Source organism: Dysidea avara, chromosome 6 (genome assembly GCF_963678975.1).
Source record: "Dysidea avara chromosome 6, odDysAvar1.4, whole genome shotgun sequence".
Lineage (NCBI taxonomy): Eukaryota > Metazoa > Porifera > Demospongiae > Dictyoceratida > Dysideidae > Dysidea > Dysidea avara.
The window spans coordinates 48,149-72,158 of NC_089277.1; the positions used below are offsets into that span (position 1 = coordinate 48,149).

At 37.1% G+C, this 24,010-nt stretch overlaps 2 protein-coding genes across 2 annotated transcripts; both read left to right on the forward strand.

Annotated features, from left to right (window-relative positions):
- Nucleotides 1-10,302: 10,302 nt before the first annotated feature.
- LOC136258389 (uncharacterized) lies at nucleotides 10,303-13,796 on the forward strand. The gene is made up of 2 exons (XM_066051697.1): nucleotides 10,303-10,654; nucleotides 12,582-13,796. The coding sequence occupies exon 2, from the start codon at nucleotides 12,597-12,599 to the stop codon at nucleotides 13,794-13,796; it is 1,200 nt and encodes a 399-aa protein (XP_065907769.1). The 5' UTR covers nucleotides 10,303-10,654; nucleotides 12,582-12,596.
- Nucleotides 10,393-12,175, forward strand: LOC136258388 (probable serine/threonine-protein kinase DDB_G0282963). The gene is made up of 3 exons (XM_066051696.1): nucleotides 10,393-11,501; nucleotides 11,759-12,129; nucleotides 12,171-12,175. The coding sequence occupies exons 1-3, from the start codon at nucleotides 10,393-10,395 to the stop codon at nucleotides 12,173-12,175; spliced, it is 1,485 nt and encodes a 494-aa protein (XP_065907768.1).
- Nucleotides 13,797-24,010: the final 10,214 nt, after the last annotated feature.

The following is a 24,010-nucleotide window of genomic DNA, read 5'->3' on the forward strand; positions in this document are numbered from 1 at the left end:
ATTCAGTAAAGACTAGGGTCCAGCCAATGCCGGACCAGCCAGACCGTGTGCTCTGGCCCAGCAGCCAAGCATTGTATTAGTTGTGCTTGTCATACCATGAGTTAATAAAGCTGATTTTAATGGAGGTGAATTTCTAGTTTGATGTGCTGTAACTCAAAAAAATATTAACTTAATGTCTGTGCTACAGGTACACCGGGGTATGGTGATTAGGGATAATTTCTAGCTACTCTAGTTATTATGATAGCTCAGTTTGATTTATCGCATTTTGCTTGAAAAACTTTGCAGGTTCCTTGCAAGTCTTTAGCCACTTTTGAGTTCAATACTTGTACTGGCTTGGTTCTCATAGTTAATAGCCAAAAAGTGCATAACTCTAGCCCTTTTTGTGACCCAACCAATGAACATTGAAATTTCCTTGCAGCTTGAAACTGCCTGAGGATGCTAACAAAATACGTACTTGCAGCCTAATTATGAAGTGGCTTGCTTTTCCTACCATGTATTTCTAACAAATTAAAGTAAGATGATCTTCATGGGTTACAGCAAAACTTAGTGTACTTTCAAAGTCAGTTATGAACATGCAGAATAGCAGTTTATAATTATATGAAAAATTTAAATTTAAAACTGTCATCAAGAGTTAACAATAGTGGAGGGAGAGTGTCTAATACTGCATAGGCCTGTAAAACATGATTGCATGAAATTGAAAGGGATAAGCTCTCTGCAAAACTCTGTATTTTGTAGTATTCTTTATATGTTTCAATCATCGCATTCTTTGTTCTGTCAGCGTGTTGTGCCAGTGTGAACATTTTACATGTCTGGTCCCTTTCATGATCAATTTCATGTGATCGAGACTCTACCTCCACTATTATTAACTCTTGCTATCATGCATGTTTCCTGGTCTTTTATGTCTTACTTGCTTGGTAAGGGTGTTGAGAAAACTTGCAGCCTGTACTAAATGAAGACTGTGAGGAGTGGAGTATGCAAAACTGATTTCTAGCAATTTCACTATTATTCATTATGATCCTCAGTACATATAATACTCCTTATCGGTATGCTGCAAAGAATGTGTGTGTAAGCAATACCCATTCAGTACACAAAATTAGTGCAAGGTTATTAAAGGTGCAGAGTAATACTATATAACACTAGCAAGCTATCTTATATATTAGGAAGGAATTTACAGTAGCTACGATAGATTGTCCTAGGTTGCATAGCTTGTGTCTATATCATGTCCAGTAGTCCAGTCCATAACACTCAATTAATATATGGCTTATGCAGTATATTCCTTCAAAGATAAAAGTGTCTTCTTCAGTGCAGCCAAAAACGCAAATTATTTGGAATTTTAAAATTTCATATTTCACTACCGGTGGACTAACTAATTTCCTGATTCTATCAGACATGGGCTTGATTTTTTCACTGTTAGTCACCACTTCATGCTAGCAATAGTCAAAGGCTTTGCATTTTATGCTTGCGTGTGTGTATTGTAGTGTAGTGTGTAGTGTAGTGTAGTGTAGTGTAGTGTAGTGTAGTGTAGTGTAGTGTAGTGTAGTGTAGTGTAGTGTAGTGTAGTGTAGTGGATAAAGCTACTGCTGTTTCCCAACAATCATTTAACAGAGAGTATACTCTTGCACAATTATGGCAAAGACGACCTTGTGCAGCTTACAACGGATACTGCAATATGAACAGCTACAATATATATGCTGCAGATGTTATTTGCATATATTATATGTCCATGTGTGTTAAATGAATTTTGATATTTATGATCAATGTAACTTTTAAAATTGAAATGATTTCATGTCTACACATGCATTGTAGCCTACTGTAGCCACAAGGAACAAGATTACAGAGAAGAAAAACAATTTAATAAGTTAGTTATTTGAAGCTAAGGACAAATGTCTGATTACGAATATTATTACTGTAATGTTTCAGACTTACAGTACCTCAGTGTGCAAAATAAAGTCCAGACACTGGACAATTTCTGGTCAATTACACCAGGTGTCAGGCCATTATTGAATTTATCCGGAAATAGTTTCCTTTCAATGTGGAGCAGAGTTTATATTGGGCTAGGAGGGAGGCCAGACATGATGGTATTGACATGTAATCAGTTATTTGATTTGGTCTGTGGTGACCACAAAGGCATGCCCAAGATGTACACTGAGGTTAACAGTTTACTATGCTGTGCCAGCCTACTTGTCTCAGTCACCTGTACTGCAATAGTAAAATGTATTTATTACCTGATTGCCAGTATAGTACTTTTACTTGTGGTGCTCATGATCACCTGTACAACTAGTTTATACTTTCAGCTAGAATGAACAAGCTGTCAGCTATCAGTGCATCTCTTATGTTCATACACTGTATTAAGGATAGACCCACGATATTTTCTAAGACATGGCAGCATAAGAAAAGTTTGAATATAAAAGCAAGTATATAAAAGTCTTTATGACTCATTTCTTACAAACCCTATAGAATCAATTCCTTTATGTGATCAGTAGTTACCCTTTAAAATACTGTAATGTCAGTGAATGGTTGAAGTTAAAAAGTCCAGTCAAATCTCTTGATGTCCACTCAACTTTCACAATGGCCTGACTGTACGTCAGCACATATCTGAAAAGCTATTTCACACACTGGCACCTGCAAATACTTTGAAGTAAGGCTACCCCTATAAAATAATTTCTATGTATCAGAAGTGTGTAGATGTAGTTTTGCATAGGGTTGACTATGTACTGTAGATGCAAAATTACATAGAATATGACACTCACTGTAGCTAGTCCTTAATTGTCATGCATGTTCTAGGTCAGTGTAAAATATAACGAGACATATAATAAGCTGTAGTGTCTGTTTTGTAGAGCTAACAATATTAAAGATCATTCAAATGTGTTGTCTGTACCTGTGTTGTCTGTACCTGTGTTGTCTGTACCAATCCCCACTGAAATACTGTAACATTTAAAAAAAATTCAATTAACATTCTGCAATGCAATTTATAGTTTATTCTATGGTTTAAAAATGGTACAGTATATCTTTGTAGGATACGGTGTAGTTTTTCATGAAGGTCATGGGGGCGAAAGTCAGGTGATGAAATTATTGTTAGTTAATAGGTGATGTAGAATATTGTTTGAAGCCCTCGTGCAGCTGTATTACAACAATCATCCAATTGATATGTATATAAAAATGTACAGAGATCATCTATTCTTTAATATAATAGTAACTTTTGATGCAGAATATAGTCTGTTTGTTTTCTGTTTGTGGTAAGATAAATATTTGAGAACCATGCAATTGTATGTAAATAAAATGTAAATAAAACAAATGGATATTATTGCAATGAAGCCTGATTCCTGTATATCTTGTACCTAGGCCTGCATCAAATATGCCAGCATAATAAAAATACTATATATAGGCTAGAGTGGTATATTCCAGTTTATATTATATATATATCGATAGTTATTTCAAACTATGGAGCTTAATTCCTTGAAAATGATACTTATTAGGGCAGTCAGGGGAAAATGCAAACCTCAATAGAGCAGTCTAATAGAGCATTCACTAATCATGATCATTGCATAAATTATTTTAGTTAACCTAAGAGCATAATACAAGCATATTGGAAACACTACAGTAAATAATACAAGCATATAGGAAACACTACAGTAAATAATACAAGCATATCGGAAACACTACAGTACATAATACAAGCATATCGGAAACACTACAGTACATAATACAAGCATATTGGAAACACTACAGAGCATAATACAAGCATATTGGAAACACTACAGTACATAATACAAGCATATCGGAAACACTACAGTACATAATACAAGCATATTGGAAACACTACAGAACATAATACAAGCATATTGGAAACACTACAGTACATAATACAAGCATATTGGAAACACTACAGTACATAATACAAGCATATTGGAAACACTACAGTACATAATACAAGCATATTGGAAACACTACAGAGCATAATACAAGCATATTGGAAACACTACAGTACATAATACAAGCATATTGTGGAAACACTACAGAGCATAATACAAGTGTATTGGAAACACTACAGAGCATAATACAAGCATATTGGAAACACTACAGTACATAATACAAGCATATTGGAAACACTACAGAGCATAATGCAAGCATATTGGAAACACTACAGAGCATAATACAAGCATATTGGAAACACTACAGAGCATAATACAAGTATATTGGAAACACCACAGAGCATAATACAAGCATATTGGAAACACCACAGAGCATAATACAAGCATATTGGAAACACTACAGAGCATAATACAAGTATATTGGAAACATCACAGAGCATAATACAAGCATATTGGAAACACTACAGAGCATAATACAAGTGTATTGGAAACACTACAGTACATAATACAAGCATATTGGAAACACCACAGAGCATAATACAAGCATATTGTGGAAACACTACAGAGCATAATACAAGTGTATTGGAAACACCACAGTACATAATACAAGCATATTGGAAACACCACAGAGCATAATACAAGCATATTGTGGAAACACCACAGAGCATAATACAAGCATATTGGAAACACTACAGTACATAATACAAGCATATTGGAAACACTACAGTACATAATACAAACATATTGGAAACACTACAGTACATAATACAAGCATATTGGAAACACTACAGAGCATAATACAAGCATATTGGAAACACTACAGTACATAATACAAGCATATTGGAAACACTACAGTACATAATACAAGCATATTGGAAACACTACAGTACATAATACAAGCATATTGGAAACACTACAGAGCATAATACAAGCATATTGGAAACACTACAGTACATAATACAAACATATTGGAAACACTACAGTACATAATACAAGCATATTGGAAACACTACAGTACATAATACAAACATATTGGAAACACCACAGAGCATAATACAAGCATATTGGAAACACCACAGAGCATAATACAAGCATATTGGAAACACTACAGTACATAATACAAGCATATTGGAAACACTACAGTACATAATACAAGCATATTGGAAACACTACAGTACATAATACAAGCATATTGGAAACACTACAGTACATAATACAAGCATATTGGAAACACTACAGTACATAATACAAGCATATTGGAAACACTACAGTACATAATACAAACATATTGGAAACACTACAGAGCATAATACAAGCATATTGGAAACACTACAGTACATAATACAAACATATTGGAAACACTACAGTACATAATACAAACATATTGGAAACACTACAGTACATAATACAAACATATTGGAAACACCACAGAGCATAATAGATAACATTTGGGAAATTGAAAGCTTTCTGGGCAAAATTTTGAGCATATTTTTTGACTCAGGTCTACTTGTAGCTACCATTGTAAGTTTACAACTGTTTGCTTTTGTACCTTTCTAGCCTGAATCAACCACTGAAAACTGTAGCAAAAATATTAGCTGGCTATATATGTGGGTGCTGATGTTAGAGTGGAAATATGATTTTATACATACTTTCTCCCACTACTAAGTGAAGCACTACATGATGTTGATGGTGTATATGTATCAACATCTAGGGATCTTTGAATAATTCAAAGGGGCAAAATAATAGGATGATGGTTGGTGACCCCTAAATTTATGATATGAGATAGTAGCAACTAGAAGGAGTTCTACAAAATGTATGAGATAAAGTTTGTTATACATTGTACATGTCCTGTTCCTTAAAATTACATGCATGCATAGCTACATACAGTAGGATCTTGATTATCCGAACTTTGATTATCTGAACCCTCGATTATCCAAAAAGTAGTATTTGTTAACAGGTGTATGTTCTATTAGAGTAGTTCAACAGAGCTCTCTGTATATACATCAATGGGCTTCATTTATCCGAACAAATTCACTTATCGGAACACTTTTGTGATTCAGCCGGCACACAGGTGTTCGGATAATGGAGGTCCCACTGTACATCAAGTAAAATTTAGTGATCATTAAATGTTTACTGGAGAGATATTGCTAATAAAGGGTATTTGGGACCATTTTGTCCATTTCATGGGTTGGTGTGTTTTAATTAGAATTTAATGTTGCAGTGACCTTTTGTGGTAAGTACTCATCAGTAACATTTTAGAGATCGTTGATTGTTTATCTGGCAATATATTATTGCTAATAAAAGGTATTTGGGACCATTTTGTCCATTTCGTGGGTTGGAGTATTTCAATTAGAATTTAATGTTGCAGTGACCTTTTGTGGTAGGTAATCATCAGATAACATAATCAATGAATTACCTAGCAATAACATTAACAGATAAAATAATTTATGCATTACTGCATAAAATTATATGTCCATAAAATTTGGCTCGATTCAACACAAATTAAATTAGTTGCTATGTTTCAGCCAATCAGAACACACCACACTGTAAAAAAAGAGGAATATAAGATGGCATTTCCAGTGGCATATTGAATACAAATAAGCTTAATCTAATACCCTGCAGTATATTATAATCATCTCATACTATAGTATAATTTTATCCCATGCTGTACTTAGTATTGCATATATACATGGTTTCAGTTTATTTACCACATCAACCAAAATAGCTTATATCTATTATAATACCCACACTATACCATTGCATATATGGTTTCAGTATGTTTATATAACACATTAACTGAAGCCTTTTGTGAGCTTGTTAGTATAATACATGTTATACCAAGCTTATTTTATATTCAATAAGTCACTGGAAATACCATCTCATATCACTCCATTTCAAAGTGACTATGCTGGATGATTATCAATTATATCACTGATAAGCAAGCATTCCTGTCAATTAAAGGTTTAAACTTGTGGTAGCAATTAGCATACATGCCACACAGTGACCATGACAGCATTATTTTTGTGAAGCATTTAAGTATCCTAAATATAAGCATGCATTGATGTTCCTATTAATACACTGAAAGATTTTTGAACCATGTAACTTGAATTTGTTGTATCACGTTTCATTTATTTTCAGGTGCATTTGTTAAGTCATTGGTGTAGGTTAAGGAATTTCACAACTGCATGACACCTTTAATTTTAGATTTTTGCTTTTATACATTATACTGAATCAAATATATATCTCTCTGTTATGTTCTTCTATGTAGTGTAAGGAAGTGGTGTATGTGTATAGTAATTGCAGCCACAATTGTCTGTGAAGAATAAACAAAGATGATAGATTGCTAGCTAGAGAACACCATTGCTGAGTTACACATCATTGCTGAGTACTCATCATTTAATTTAACAACAGTAATTCATTAGATAGGTAGGGCCACCACTATTATGCAGTATCAGAACAATAGCACCTTCCATGCATTTGAGTAACTGGAAGTATATGTCTCAAAAATACAATATTGCAATCCATGCGTGTGTAGTGGCATGCATTGTACTGTGGGTCTACAGGCAGCTACATTACTGTGGGTCTACCTGCATATACTATGGGTCTATTAGCTGATGTGCTCATTACAGGTTTACTAGCTGATGTGTTACTATGAGTTTATTAGTTGGTATGTTACTGTGAGTTTATTGGCTGATGTGTATTAGCTGGGCCTATATATTAGCTGATGTGTTACTATGGGTCTGCTAAATTCATGTACACTATCTAGGGTTTTCTGAAATGTTTAAAGTCAATACAGTGGCAGATCTAGAAATTCTCAGAGGGGATTTCAAGTTTTCAATAACTGTCAGGGGCGGATGCAGTTCCAGACTTGGGGAGTTCAACTCTGAAATTGCAACTTCAGCCTAGCTTTAAGTCAAAGATCAAAACAAAGGTAACTATACCTGCTGTAATGGTGATTTCAAAGGCAAAGTATGAAGTTTGGCCAGTAGAAAAAGTAACTATTGGTGATTTTGTCACCCACACAAATTGTAAACAAATTAGGGGCGGGTGCTATTTTTAGAGGGGTTTCAGCTGAAGCTATTGCAATTCCCGTATCCACCACTGCAATGGGACTGACCTCACAGCAGTATGCATGGTCTATATATTATTATACCCTTGTACTAGTAGTGCAAAAGTGACCCAATCACGCAAACCACTACATGCTTTATCACATTTTCAAAACTGTTTTTCCATAATAATTATTGTGACCATATTTTGGAAAACCATACATTTGAGCACATGCAAAATTTGGAAAACGTAATTGAAAATTTCAGAGAATGTTTAAAATTAATTTTTTTGCACATTCTGATAAAACAACTATTGAGCCTTCTTGCTTTTCACACCCATAGCTTCTTTTTTCTAGGAGTTATAATCAATTATATCAGACCATGTAGTGGTTTCACATTGTGTAGGACAACAATTAACTTATAAATTGGATAAACTCTCAGTGATCTCTTTTATCCATTTTAGATGGTAGGAATGGAAATCTTTGTCAACAAAGTGATTTGTCACCATTTCAGTGATGTAGCTACCATTGAGGTAACCGAGGCAGCTGCCTTGGTACTCAACAACTCAGGCTGAGCAGGCCTGAGTTTTAATTAGTAGCCTGAATTTTCTACTCAAATGTTACTAGACAGCATTACTGCACCACACATTATAAAATCTATGCTGGAGCCCAGTGACATGGTCTGGCATTGGCTGGACCACTTTTCAGCTACTTGAATTTGTATGAGAACGATCAAGATACTCTAATAGAGCAGTCATCGTAATAATTATACTCTAATAGAGCATTCATGACACTGTTCTCATTACCGGCACTAATTGGGCTAAATCATTTACATTTATATTGTCTCTAAATCACTTTTCAAAAGTTCCAATGAGTCAATTGCATGGCATTGTATTGAGCTAATTGATCATGCATATTATGCATTATCAGTTACAAACAAAAAATTGCCTCCACATGCCATTTCGAATCATATATATTTTCAAAGTTTACCTTGAAGAAACATGCTCCCAGACTCCCTAGCTTGATATGCTTAGCACATGCAGTTGAGCATTATATGAAAGAGATAATCTTTAGCATTAATATCACATCAGATCAATAATATAGTATAGTGTGCATCATGACTATGACCTCTGTTTCAGTTAATGGATGGCTTGACCACTCAAAATATCTTTGGAGTAAGTCAATTTTTGTGTTGAGTATATACAATTGAACTAGTCTAATAACTGAAGCATGGTATACTGCAGCATTGACTAAGATGGAGCATTAGCTACCTGACATGTAGAAAAATGCCCAGAGTCTTCTAAAACAGTTTCTTCCATCCAACCAGAGAGTCAACCTGTAAACACTGTACCATACTTGAAAGTGTTTGTGAGTCAGTTGAGTCAGAAGCAGACCCTTTCAATCAGATCATTGTATAAACTTTGCCTCGGTAAAATATTTTTCCTGGCTACGCCATTGCATTTGACACACTTGATTACTATGCAGTACTATAAACTGATAGTATATAGTTAGTTTGTTATGTATCAGACAATAAATCAGCTACTATATCCTTGGAATGCTTCAATGTATTGGGATGAAATTTTAAAACAAGGTAGGTAACCAGTCAGTGCTTCATTTTAGCCATAAAAAGGAATTTGACCAATGTATAATATTATAACAAAATGTATGGTTTCCAAAATACGGTCACAAGTTTTCTTTGCTTGAAAAGCTAGCATGTGTGTTGATATGTGTGTGGGATTGCTATCAAACTCAGGCAGAATTAATACAATTTTTAATCCCAGCAATCATACTAAATACATTATATTGTACATAAAATTAATGCATATCACAATTACACACAATTGCTCTTGCTCAGTGTTTACAACAGTAATACTTCAAGTATAGATACAAAAACTAAATACTGTAAGTATAAAAATCATCGATCATGAGATAATTGTGGTTTTGCCATGTTCACCTGTGTAACAATTAATATGTATAGAATTATGGTAATATCCACATCAAAGACATCTCAATATACAATCAGAAATATGAAATTTACCTTTTTGTAATTAATGTATGAAGTAACACGATTGCACTATAATCACAAAAGCCATAGAACTTTTAAATTTACTATGCTCCAAAATTCATAAATAACAACTATAATTTTATATCAAAAAATTATTCAATAAAACATTACCAGTATACAAGTATAAAAGTCAATTTTATTGTTAACAGAACATAAAAGAAAGTTGTGGACAAATCGGTCCAACAAATGGACAAATTGGTCCTCCATATGGACAATATGGACAGAACGACTATAACTGGTCAGAATGGTCCCGGGTTGGGACCCTAACCCTAACCCTAACCCTAACCTAACCCTAACCCTAACCCTAACCCTTACATTAGGTTGTATGTATTTAGGCTTGTAATTGTACGCGTACATTATCATTCTTTGTGTATATAATCATTAAAGTAAATCTGTCTAACAGTAAAGTCATGAGTCGCACCAACCGCGATGGAAGCACCCTGAGGAACGGCAAATCAAGGACGTACAAATCTGTGTACCCTTCGACTCAACCCTCTCCTGCCACGAGAAACTCTCCACGAGAAACGAGAAACTCTGGCAATCAAAGCACCAGTAGTCAACCTCCGAGTAGAGCCACCTCTGGAAGGAAACTGCCCCCTAATCCTATTGACCTTACTGGACCTACAAATGAACAACAACAGCAAGAAGAAAATAACAATGTTCTAAACACAGGTACTAACAATGTAAATGTACAGCACAACACTGAACAGACAGGGAACCATAGTGCTGAAGAAGGGATTGATGGTGCAGGGAACACTGTTGTTCCCCCAAACCCTAACCTTAACCCTAACACTACAGACGCCATCCCCAACCAGGCACAGTCCCTAAGTCCCGATGAGGTAGATAGTAATCTTACAGAGTACAAGAAGAATGTCACTAAGCTGAGCAAATGTATACATCATCTTAAATTTTTAGAAGAATCTCTCAGCGAAGGCACAGTCCCCAAAGGTTTAAAAATCAATTTGAAGGTCAATGCAGTTAATCAAAGTGAACAACTTAACAATAATGTACAGAGGATAATAGAAAGGTGTCAAATAAGCGTGATGGAAGAACTTAAAGCACACTACATTCAAACTTGTGCAGAATTAGAGACAAGAATCGACCAAACAAAAAGCACACTAGCCTGTGCTCCAGATGAGACCATAATCACAGCTACATATAAAGAAATGGAAACTAAGGTCAATTCACTAAATGCCAAATTGGACCAGAGAAGAGAGAAGAAGAAACAAGGGACTTCCCCCCCAAATGTACAATCACGCAGACAATACAACAGAAGAACTTACCAGGCACCTAGACAAGGAAACAATCCACCCTATAACCATCCTCATCAATTCAGACCCAGGAGGCCAGAACAGGATCCCCCAGGCTACAGACCACAAGAGCCATTCAACAGACAACAATTGCCTTCGTATAGAAATAACCGAAACTTTAACAGGGATGACAACAATATTAGAAGACCTCATCTTGAACAACCTCCATCACATAATAACATTGCACCTCCTAATAACTACCCAAACCAGTATTGGGGAAACACAAACCCACCAGTACAAGAAAATCAGCTTGGAGGGCTCGTAAATACTTTAAACTGGTTACTACAAAGTCTACAACCGCAATCAACATATCAGTCATTCCCCCAGCCTCCATTTCCCTACCGGAGATGAGGGTGTTACAAAAAGGTTTTAAATATATACCCTACAGTACATACACTCCCAAGCATTTAGAACTAGACACCAGTTCCTTGAAAGCCAACTTAACTAAACGTTGTGTACCATACAGATACGACATTCCAAAGGGTGGACTAATGAAAACAGTCAGTGATGTGTCCAAAGTAACAACCCCAGTCAGTAATGCCATCGACCAATTTGTAAATGAAGTCAGAGTCTCTTGCAACATTGGTACTACACAATCAGGCAAGGACAACATCAATAGAAGAGATAGAAATATACTTAAGAAACTGTGTAATCGTAAGGACATCAGAATTTCCAAGAGTGATAAGGGCGACACTGTTGTTGTCGAAACCATGGAATGCTACACAAGAGACGGTCTCAAACATTTATCAGACCAGGACATTTATCACCGTATTGATAAAGACCTCACATCAGAGTTACATGTCAAAATCAAGACATTTGTTAACCACTGCTTTAGTCGTGGTCTAATCAATCATGAAGTTTATAGTTTTCTCACTCAGGATGATAAACCCATAACTCCTTTTATTTACTTTTTGAAAAAATTACATAAGACTCCCTTGGCTGTCAGGCCAATAGTTTCTAACATTCACAGTCCCACTTGCCTGCTATCTCAGTTCATAAACCAGTTACTGAAACCCATTGTCGCCACTAAAACTCACATACTCAAAAACTCCATACAAGTCATTACTGAAGTGGAGCAATTACGTATTCCAAATAACTCATTACTAGTCACAGCCGACGTTAAGTCATTATATCCCAGCATACCAATAGAGGAATCCATTAACATTATTCTAACTGAATTGGAAAACTACAAGGACCCCACATCTCCATCTATACTTATATTAAAAGAAATGTTGAGTTTTATATTATATAATAATTGTTTTACTTTTGGTGACCTTTTCTTTCTGCAGGTTCGAGGGATTGCAATGGGCACAGCCATGGCCCCTAACTATGCCAATCTATTTATGTCTAATTTTGAGGATAAATTTATTTTCAACAGAAACACCAGACCAGTCTACTACCGTAGATACATCGATGATTTACTTATAATTTGGAAAGACACGGAGGAGGAATTGATAAAATTTATGGACCACCTAAATAATTGTCACCCAACTATTAAGTTCACATTTGAATCTTCCACTACTGAAGTCACTTACCTGGACATCAATATTGTCAAGGAGAACCATCAACTTTATGTCAAACCCCATTTTAAAACCACTAACACTTTTTCTTATCTACAGACATCTTCCTACCATCCTAAATTCACCTTTAAAGGTATCTACCGAGGGGAAAATGTAAGAATCCTTCGTAATTGCACTAAACAGTCAGACTATGAAACTACCATGAACCATATTAAAAAACAGTTCTCAGTCAGAGGCTATGCCACATTGGACTTACCTGATATACCATTTTCTGAAAGAAATAATCATCTGAAGAAGAGTGATACCACATCACAGACACGGGACAACCCAATCATCATTGTGAGTAAGTTTGACATTAACAAAAAGTTTGTAAGGGCCTGTAAAGACCACTGGCCAATGTTAACTGCTAATTCAGAGACTAAAAAACACTTATATCAGAAACCAGTTCAACACACTTTCACCAATCACAAGAACATCAAGCAAAGATTACCCAATAATAAATTGGACATTGAGGTACCTACCGACTTAACAATTCACCCTTCACCTACTATCACCAGTAAACAATTTCCAGCTAAGAATATAGCTTGCAGGAGAGAGGATTGTGCCTGCTGCAGTCAACTAAAGGGCAGTGCTCGAGTTATCAGTTATCAAACACAAGTATCTTTTGACATCACTAACATCTATGCATGTGACTCTGTAGGTGTAGTCTATCTACTGGAATGTGTACATTGTTACAAACAATACGTAGGAGAGACCTCTACCACACTACGTGCCAGAATGAGAAGACACAGGAATATGTCCAATCAAGCTACCAATAGACCCTTGTATAACCATCTTCAAGAGCACAAGCAAACCTTTGCTCAAACCTACAAGTTATCTATCCTGGATAGAATTGTCGATACTCCCGCTAGAAAAGCTAAAGAAATGTGGTTCATCCAGCAATTCAAAACGAAGATACCTTTTGGCTTTAATGTTATTACGTGAGCCACTTCCGACATACGTATACTGGAATTTCACCTCCGTGTTCCCCCTCATCTTTGATGACGTCAATCTATATAAACTCTGTTAATTGACAGCCCTTTCACTCTCTTACGATTGCAACTTGGAGTGAGTTTGTTTCGTCTGAAGAAGGCCCTGAACCGAAACCGCGGTCACGCCAGCAAGCTCTCCTATTACAAGGACAGTCACGAACATTTTGTAACTTATTTTGTTGTTGTAAGAGTCCTCTTTTGTTTGTTATGTCGTCTGTATGGTATTTTGTACTTGTATTACATTAGGTTGTATGTATTTAGGCTTGTAATTGTACGCGTACATTATCATTCTTTGTGTATATAATCATTAAAGTAAATCTGTCTAACAGTAAAGTCATGAGTCGCACCAACCGCGATGGAAGCACCCTGAGGAACGGCAAATCAAGGACGTACAAATCTGTGTACCCTTCGACTCAACCCTCTCCTGCCACGAGAAACTCTCCACGAGAAACGAGAAACTCTGGCAATCAAAGCACCAGTAGTCAACCTCCGAGTAGAGCCACCTCTGGAAGGAAACTGCCCCCTAATCCTATTGACCTTACTGGACCTACAAATGAACAACAACAGCAAGAAGAAAATAACAATGTTCTAAACACAGGTACTAACAATGTAAATGTACAGCACAACACTGAACAGACAGGGAACCATAGTGCTGAGGAAGGGATTGATGGTGCAGGGAACACTGTTGTTCCCCCAAACCCTAACCTTAACCCTAACCCTAACCCTATCTACTCTTGTGACTCAAAGAATGTTATCTACCTACTGGAATGCCAAATATGTCAGAAACAATATATTGGTGAAACTGGAACAACTGTCCGAATCAGAATGCGTCATCATAGAAATAAATTTAAATCTAGTACTGACTTACCATTGTATCGCCACCCTATTTTACACAATAAAGACTTTAGTATTTACAAACTGACTATCATTGACAAATACGACGACAGAAACACTAGAAAACAGAAAGAAATGGAATGGATAAAGTCAATGAAAACAAAAATACCCTTTGGAATGAATATCATCAGTAAATTATAAAATACTCTAACCCACAACTACAACTTTTAGACATTATGACATACACATGACTCAACTTAACTTAAACCCACAATTGATCCTTGTAACCATGCATATATAAGTAATTAACACATCCACACAATTACAAACTGACGAAGGCTCTTAGCCGAAACCGGTTTTTGTATTTTGTTGATTATTATTGTTTTGTTGTTGATTTTGTTGATTATTGATGATTTTGTTGATTTGTTGATTAAAATGAGTGACTCAGCAGAGGAAAATAACAGACCAAAGAGACAGCTATCCCCAGGAACTGAAGAGAATACAGAAGTGATTAAAAAGGCCAAACAAGGAGAAAGCCAAGCAGAAGTTGACAGGATAGATGACAACCAAAACCCTAACTCTAACCCTAACCCTAACCCTAACCCTAACCTCCCAGTTACTCCTTTAGAGTAATGGTTACTCTCCAGGGGTGTTAAATCCTCCCTACACTGGGAACTCCTTGAGAGTTGTGGTTACTCTTCATTTTAACAGTGTAGATGTTGAAGTGCTAGACAAAAAATTGGACTGAGATTAAAGGGAGCAATTTAAATAATTAGGGGGAAGGCACCCGACCCTCTGATAGTACAAGGTCAAGTGCCCTATGGCTGATGGGACAACCACTGTGGGAGCGCGCCCCCTAAGGCACGCAATCGCTGAGCGGAGCAACGAGAAGCTGATGCGACAACGTAGCCAAGACATCACGCCGCTGTAGGGAACTTCTCTCTTCAGGGACAGTAAGTAGGCTAGACGTTTGTAAAAGATGCTGGTACATCCACTGATTCCACCAAACGTTGAAAAGACTAATGGGGTAAATGAGCCCATCTCAACCTTCCTAATCCTCTGCTCATATTTCCTACGTTTTTCCTTTTCAAATCTCCAATACAATGAAGCCACTGGTGTAGCACGGTATGACGAAGCAGTTGGATTAAACACCTTAACATCAAAGAAAGCCCGTTGGTGGTGACCACCCCAGAACCCAACAGCTGAAACATCCAATCGTGCTCCATCCTCACGATTTGCAGTAGCGTATGTGAGTGTTTCACCAGAGAGAGACTGTAAAGGGGGCTCAACACACACATCAGTACAGACTTCTGACAGGATGGCAGCAGTAAAATCCCTAAGTTCGTTGTGCCGAAGGGTGGGGTAGCCACCTGTAGGGCAGTTCATGGAGTGGTCCACAGAGAATCCTTGACCACAAACACACTGGGTTGGCAAGCCAGATGGGAGCCACCCATAGCGTAAGCAGAGAGCATCACGGAAGGCACCCTGAAAAAGGCATCTTGTCTAGGGTTCCCATGAAAAAATTTCACCAAATAATTTCTTTACCAGTGCAGGGTGTTTATCTTACTGCCCTGATACTTGAACCACTATAAAACCGGAGGCGCGATTGTTTTAGTTTGAGAAATAGCCACCGTAATTTTTTGTATGTCACAGTATTTACGTCAATAACGTGGCATCGTAAACACAGCTACTTCCACAGGACAGGATCGAATGTTCTCATTAGCTAAATGTTATCTAGGGTTGCTGTGCTCAACAAACGTGCATAGTGGTGGGTAAAGGTCTAGCTGTATACGCTGCACAGGGTTGCTTTATTTGGTAAAATTCTGAAGAATTTATGTTTGGGCTGCCCTGCCATCTGAGAAGGGAGAAGCCAGCTCTTCCTCACAGCATGGTGATGCAATTGGATGTTCACTCGGGACGTTCTGCAAGTTTGAAAACAATCTGAGATCGTATGCTATCTGGCTGGTGGCGGTGAAAAATATCACGTCGCTAAAATCACGAAATTCCAAGTTTGGGCTGCTGTGCTATCTGAGAAGTGAAAAGCCAGCTCTTCCTCACAGCATGGTGATGCAATTAGATGTTAACTCAGTCCGTATTGCAAGTTGAATATTGAGAATTTAAGTAATAATATTGTAATCTAGATTTTTTAAGGATTATTTATCTAGTTAATCACTTACATGACCCTTTTTTTTTTCTTTTTTTTGTACATTAGCGTTATACCCTTGATGGGTTTTGCTAATCAATAAATAAATAAAGTTAAAAATTAATCCGAAGTTATTTGCTATCTGGCTGGTGGCGATGAAACGGCTATACCCACATATTCATTGTGCTATTATTGGCGTAAATTTCATTGCCACCGGCCAGATAACAAACAATCTCAGATTCATTTCAAACTTGTAATACAGACTAAATGAACATCCACCTTTATCACCATGCTGTGAGGAAGATCTGGCTATTCACTTCTCAGATGGCGCAGCAACCCAAACTTGGAATTTCGTATTTTTAGCGACGTGATATTTTTCACCGCCACCAGCCAGATAGCATGCATACGATCTCAGATTGTTTTCAAACTTGCAGTACGGACCGAGTGAACATCCAATTGCATCACCATGCTGTGAGGAAGAGCTGGCTTCTCTCTCCTCAGAGCCCAAACATAAATCATTCGGAATTTTACCAAATAAAGCAACCCTGTGCAGCGTATACAGCTAGACCTTTACCCACCACTATGCATGTTTGTTGAGCACAGCAACCCTAGATAACATTTAGCTAATGAGAACAATCGATCCTGTCCTGCGGAAGTAACTGTGTTAACGATACCACGTTTTTGACGAAAATACCGCGACATGCAAAAAATTACGGTGGCTATTTCTTAAACTAAAACAATCGCGCCTCCGGTTTTATAGTGGTTCAAGTATCAGGGCAGTAAGATAAACACTCTGCACCGGTAAATAAGTTATTTGGTGAAAGTCGATTTTTTCATTGGGAACCCTATCTTGTCGCACACTTACAAAAACTGCCATAAAACGCGAACGCCATATCTGATCACCTTGAAATTTGGCACACAGAAGGAGGGTATAAAGGCTCATCTCGGTACCAACTTTGGCTAGAATACGATAAACAGGCAAAGAGTTATGAGCGATTATTCACGAAAAATAACACCAATATGTTGTCACGCCTACAGGGTAAACCGCGTATGGGAAGAAGCTGAAAATCGGTGGATGAATAGGTTAACTATTGAACCTCAAACCTTTTGTGGTTTGAAAGAAATCGAGCTAATAACCAGGAAGATACAACGAAACAACCAACAGTGTGTAACAATTACGCAATCGAGATTAGCTAATAAAAACGACTGCTTGCCACGCCTACCAGATAAATCGCTTTGGGTAATGCTTTAAAAATCGCTGTATAGATGGAGTAATCATCTTAGAAAGGCTCTTCAATGGTGTAGAAGAATCAGGCATAAAGCCACGGAGTTATAACACGAAATCCAACTTGGTGTAGATAGTGTGAGATCGAGATACTCTAATAGAGCAGTCATCCTAATAGAGCAGTCACCCTGAAGAGAATTCAAGAGATCAGCTAGAAACAAGTAACCTGTAAAGAGATCAGCTACAAACAAGTCACCCTGTAGAGACATCAGCTAGAAGAATAGGTTATCAGAAGGGGCAAACACCTGGCAACTTAGATTCAATGTTAGTAAATTATTATTATTTATTATTATTGTTACTGAGCAGACAGCACAGCTGATACGCTCAGGAAAAAAAGCAATCATAAAATGAATTTAGCTACGTAGTTACAAAGATTACAGTTATTGAGTTCCATACAATGTTTGCAGTTCCGCTGAAAAAGAGTCAATATTGTTGCTCTCAATGATGGAAGATGGTAAGTAAATGTACTGTCATACGTTGTACAAGATCCTTGACACCATTCAATCATGTCTATACCCTCAATAATCACATCTTAAATCTATCTGATCAATATACTTACTTGGGAGTAATCCTTAATACATCACTATCTTGGTCACCACACATTTCTAGTATTGTTACTAAAGCATCTAAAACACTTAATTTTCCGAAACGCAATTTAAACAAATGCTCAAAACAAGTTAAAAGAATCTGCTTATCTAACAATGGTCAGGCCACAACTAGAATATGCATCTGACGTCTGGGATCCTCACCAAACTGGAGATATTGCAGAGCTAGAAAAAGTACAACGAAGAGCAGCACGTTGGGTAATGAATGATTATGGTAGACTTATTTATTTATGATTACTGGGCAGTCAGCACAGCTGGTGTGCCCAGGAAAAAAAAGGGAATCCCAGTATTAGGTACAATTATATACTAACTAATGTGGTGTTGATTGTTTGTAAAGTGTGATATCAAGTTGGTTGTAAACTCATCATAGTTTGTCATCTCTATAATAAATACAGGCAGTTCATTCTATTCTTTGATTGATCTTGAGTAAAATGATTGTTAATAAGACTTAGTTCTGTCACTTCAATGTTAAATCAGCTATCATGGCCAACTCTCCAGACTCGCCGCAAATTATCTCAACTACAAACATTACACAAAGTTTTTTTACCAACTGATATCACTTACAATTCCTCCATACTACCTACCAACATCACGATCCACGAGACAGTACCATCCACTGCACTACATCTTACCACATGTATCTACCACAGCACACCAAAATAGTTATTTTTCAAAAACAATTAATGATTGGAACTCTTTACCAGTAGATCTTATTGAAGTTACAGATGCTGACATTTTTAGAACCGGACATAATCATTATTGTAATTGTGTTGCATGTATTTGGGCAAATCTGAGCACACCAGCAGGGATGACTGCTCAGTAATAATAATCAAGACGCACGATAGTGTGTCGTGCGGCCCAAGAAGCCGGCGCGTAACACCCGTGAGTATATTGACAGAAAGAAAGAAAACGCAATTTCGCACCTCCGTAGCTCTGTGCTTCCTTGATGAAACAAGACAATTTTTACTGTGGACATGCCCTCCAACTTCAGCACTCCACATTCCAAATTTGAGCGAAATCGCTTCACGCGTTCCCGAGATATGCGACTTCGAATAGTGGCTTAGTTTCTTCTTATTTTTCTTCCTCTTGTCGCACACTTACAAAAACTGCTATAAAACGCGAACGCAATATCCCATTGCCTTGAAATGTGGCACACAGAAGGGGATATAAAGGCGCATCTCGGTACCAACTTCGGCTGTGTGATGTAATTGCTGTGCATTATTCAGAGTATTAAGAGAGATCGCACGTGACGTTGCCTCGTGCTAGTTGTTGTAACGAGTGAAGTAGTCTTAGAGGTATACGAGAACCAACGAATCCCTCACATGGTCCTTCGAGTCGACTACGAGCTAGTGAAAAACAGCAAGACAGTCAGCAGCAGAAATTTGAGCTAAATTTATCTCGAAATTTATTTCTAACCACAAACGCGGACACCTTGGTACCGGGTTATAAACGGTACCCGACCAGGCTAGTGTATTGCGTTAAATGATCACGTAATTCTCTGCTGACCCCTTACAGGTTGATCGGATTCAGTTGGTGGACATTAATTAGAATACATCGTTTAAGACACTTCTACCGACAGTTGATGTATAAGAGTAACATTATTAGACATTAAGTTAATTACAACGATGGCTGAAGCCCTTGCAAGATTGAAAAAAGTTCGAGCAGGACATAGATCGTCTGCTTCAAGACTCATGAGTTAGACCAGACTCATGAGTGACCAGACCCTCTCTCTATGCAGAGGGGCAGACTAAATAGAAACACTATTAACATCTGTAACGTTAACCATGCTAAATTTCTAGGCCAAACTGTTGGTGTTTCTTTTTCAGGTACTCATAAGTTAGACTCTAAATTGATGAATGTTCTATGAGAATACAATCCACTCTAAAGAATTTGTTGACATCTGATTCTAAAAAAAAATTGACATCTGTTTTTCATTTCAACACCGTTGTGCAATGGCATAGCCAGACTTTTCCATGTCTGGGCACTGGTTGGGCAAGTCATATTCAGCCATGCAACACACATACACATGCCCATTTTCATATGGACATCAATACAACATTTCAAAGAATAGTGTTATGCATTATGTAACACTACTGTATGCAAAATTACTAATATAACCTTGAGAAGCCTAACTAGCTATTGGCCTGCTTAATCCATATATACATCTGAATGTGTCTTTATATAGTTTATACCTGACTATAGGAAGAAACTTAAAAACACGTGGTGTGTGTTTTTAATACTCTTGTTTACACATGATAAATATGCCCTGCCACTAGACTAGAAACAAAGAAACAACTGTTGATTGAACAAGTTGACCACACCATTTGAACTATCACTAAGTAGTATCCACATTGCTAGATGGGTGCTAATGTCTCAAAGAACTTCCTCTATTCTCTGATCAGAGTTTGGACCACGCCACATGTTACATAACTTATTCCAAATGTAAATTGTCCAACCCACTACTGGTTATTTGAGCTGTGTTATTTATTCTTGTATAATAGTTAAGTACAATAGACCCTCAGTTATCCAACCCTCATTCGTCCGTATCCTCGTTTATCCAAAATTGGTAACGACTACTTTATTAGAGTGTTTTGAGTACAAATGTATGTTTATTAGAGTATTTCAACAGAGCTCTGGGTGTAAATGTATAGACTTCAGTTTTACAAACAATTAATTTATCTGAACACTTTTACCAATGTCTGAGACACATCGGGTTTCAGATAACCAAGGGTCCACTGTACCTTCATCATATTTGACTGGTTAATAGCCGCGGCTCTTACAATAGCTGCCCCCAGATAGTGGCCACTCTACAGCCTAGAGTTATTGTCCTAAGAGTTTCCCTCGGATAAGAGCCACATCTTGTATCTGAATATGCTGGTACAAGTGTTGTTAAGACATGTTTGGAGCAGAAACCAGGCAAAGGAGTTGTTTAAGCCAGGAAATAACATTTTTGAGAGAAGTTTAAATGAGTGATACCATTGAAGGATGATTGAACAAGGCCAGTCACTTGTGAATCCATATAGACACCATGAGCTGCTGCCACAAAAGCCCAAAGTAGCCGCAGGGTTTTCTTTCCTGAAAGTTGTAGTAGCCTCAGCTATAACCGGTCAAATGTAGTATTTGTTTTAACAACTAAATATTCCATGATTACTGAATTGTAGCATGTGCGGTTTCTTTTACATTCAACAGAACAGTCACTCTAATACAGCAGGGAGAATAGAACAGTCACTCTTATACAGCGGTAAAATAAGTACTGTATACAGTAAACTGCTGAAATCACCCTCAGATTCAACCCCAATGGTCTAATTTTCCAAAATTGTCTTAGGGATAGGGGTGGGGTGCATGGCCTACTAGGAAGCACACTAAGGTATGCCTTCCGTAAGCTTTAGTATTTATGTATAGCTAGGCCCTAAAGTCTATCAGTTCTTCTGAATTTTAGGTGCATTGGAATTAGCAGCAATGAGAAGGTGTGTACGCTGGAGGAATGATTGTCAGCTCACTTATTGTACAGTATGATAGTACTGTTATCGTACTGTATAGTAGGAACCACAAAGGCATGGGTGTGGCCCATCCAAAAACCATCCTCACTTTTCCCAAACGATGATGTGGCAGTATTGGTTAGGTAAAACTAAGCCCAGACAAGCCTTCAGATTGACCCAACATGTTTCCAACAAGTTGCTACAGAATTTGAAAAAAACATTTAACAGAATATCTACTCTTCTACTCTGTGTGTGTCTGCGTGCATATGTGCATGTGGTGTAGTGGGTGGTGATGATTGTGTGGTATCAATAGTCTTTTTCTAATGGTACAGGGAACAGGGAATTCTTATTATAAACTCCGCTTGTGATTAATTGAATTACTAGTACCTGTTAGTTACTCTGATGTAAAATTTAGACCAACAAATAAACGTTAGTTTACTCTGAAGTAAATATTGGGGTAAACTACGCTATATACGTAGTGTCCCACCCGTTAGTTTACTGTTACATTTCTTACAGGGTAAAATGGTATATCAGTCTTCTTCCTGTAGTGAAATGACGTACAGTGCTAGCTCCTTTGATTATCTGAACACTTGGTTATCCGAACAGCAGAATTGAGCTCTCTTTTGTTTTTGATGTATGTTCTATTAGAGTATTTGAGCTCTGTATACAAATGTATGGGGTTTGATTATCTGAACATGTCTGGGGTCGGATAACACTGTATTACCCTGTGATTAATGATCATGTGGATAACACAGTTACTTTGTTTATGCGAAATGGTAGCTTGAAACAGCCCTTGAATAGCCCTACTTCTATCCATTCACTAGCCAGAATAAAATCCATTGGCAAAAATGTAGTGTTGTTTAAGTTGTGTTACTCATTCTTGTACAGTAGCTGAGTAATTTCATCAGTCAGTCAGACTTTTTTTATTCAGAATAATATGTCCCTGAGAGGTTCCCTATACTATACACGTAACTGTATTTGTTGAATATCAGATGTGGGAATAAGCAGTTTCATGTATTCTTGTTTTGTAGCAAGATAAATAAATGGAATACCTGTCTCAAGTTACTATTAATGGATAAAGATATACACTTGAAAAATTACTTTTGTATAGTCAACTGTTACGTGCTTTTATGTTGTTATCATACCATATTTTTAGTGTATAGCATCAGAATTCCACTTAAACAAATGTTGATTAATGTTAGGTTGTTAAGTGGGTGGTTTTGTTTTTTTGGTCTTGAAAAAATTCTTCCCTACTTGCAAGCTAAAAGTTGCTCTTATGGTGTTGCAAACTGACACTACATCTACATTCTTGTGGCATAATCAAGGCTATGGGGACAAGGTAGAGAGGCCACCATCAATTGTGACACAAGCAGCTGATGCAATAGGACCTTGATTATCCAAACCCTTGATTATTCATTCTTTATTAGTGACTGCTCTATTAGAATATTTCTTCATTAGGTTAACGTTTTATTAGAGTAAGTGTATGTTCCATTAGAGTAGTTGAACGGAACTCTGTTTATGTTTAAACTGGCACACAGGTGTTTGGATAATGGAGGTCCTACTGTACTTATTATGCATCACAGTTAGACAAAGCAGCCACAGGTTGTTTAATACGCTAACAAATTTACTTGGTTATGTGTGACCCGGTCCTAGTAATAATAATAATAATAATAATAAGAAGAAGAAAAAGAAGTTACCTTGTAGAGAGTTCAGCTACAAAGAAACCATCATGTAGAGAGTTCAGCTGCAAACAAACCACCTGTAGAGAGTTCAGCTACAAACAAATCTCCCTGTAGAGAGATCAGCTAGAAGAAGTTTCCT

Excerpts from the sequence above, each read along its gene's own strand:
- LOC136258388 (XM_066051696.1), top strand. The coding sequence starts at position 10,393 with ATGAGTCGCACCAACCGCGATGGAAGCACCCTGAGGAACGGCAAATCA. Across the intron at positions 11,502-11,758 it reads CCTAATAACTACCCAAACCA|ATACGACATTCCAAAGGGTG; the intron begins GTATTGGGGAAA and ends TGTACCATACAG.
- LOC136258389 (XM_066051697.1), top strand. The coding sequence starts at position 12,597 with ATGGGCACAGCCATGGCCCCTAACTATGCCAATCTATTTATGTCTAAT.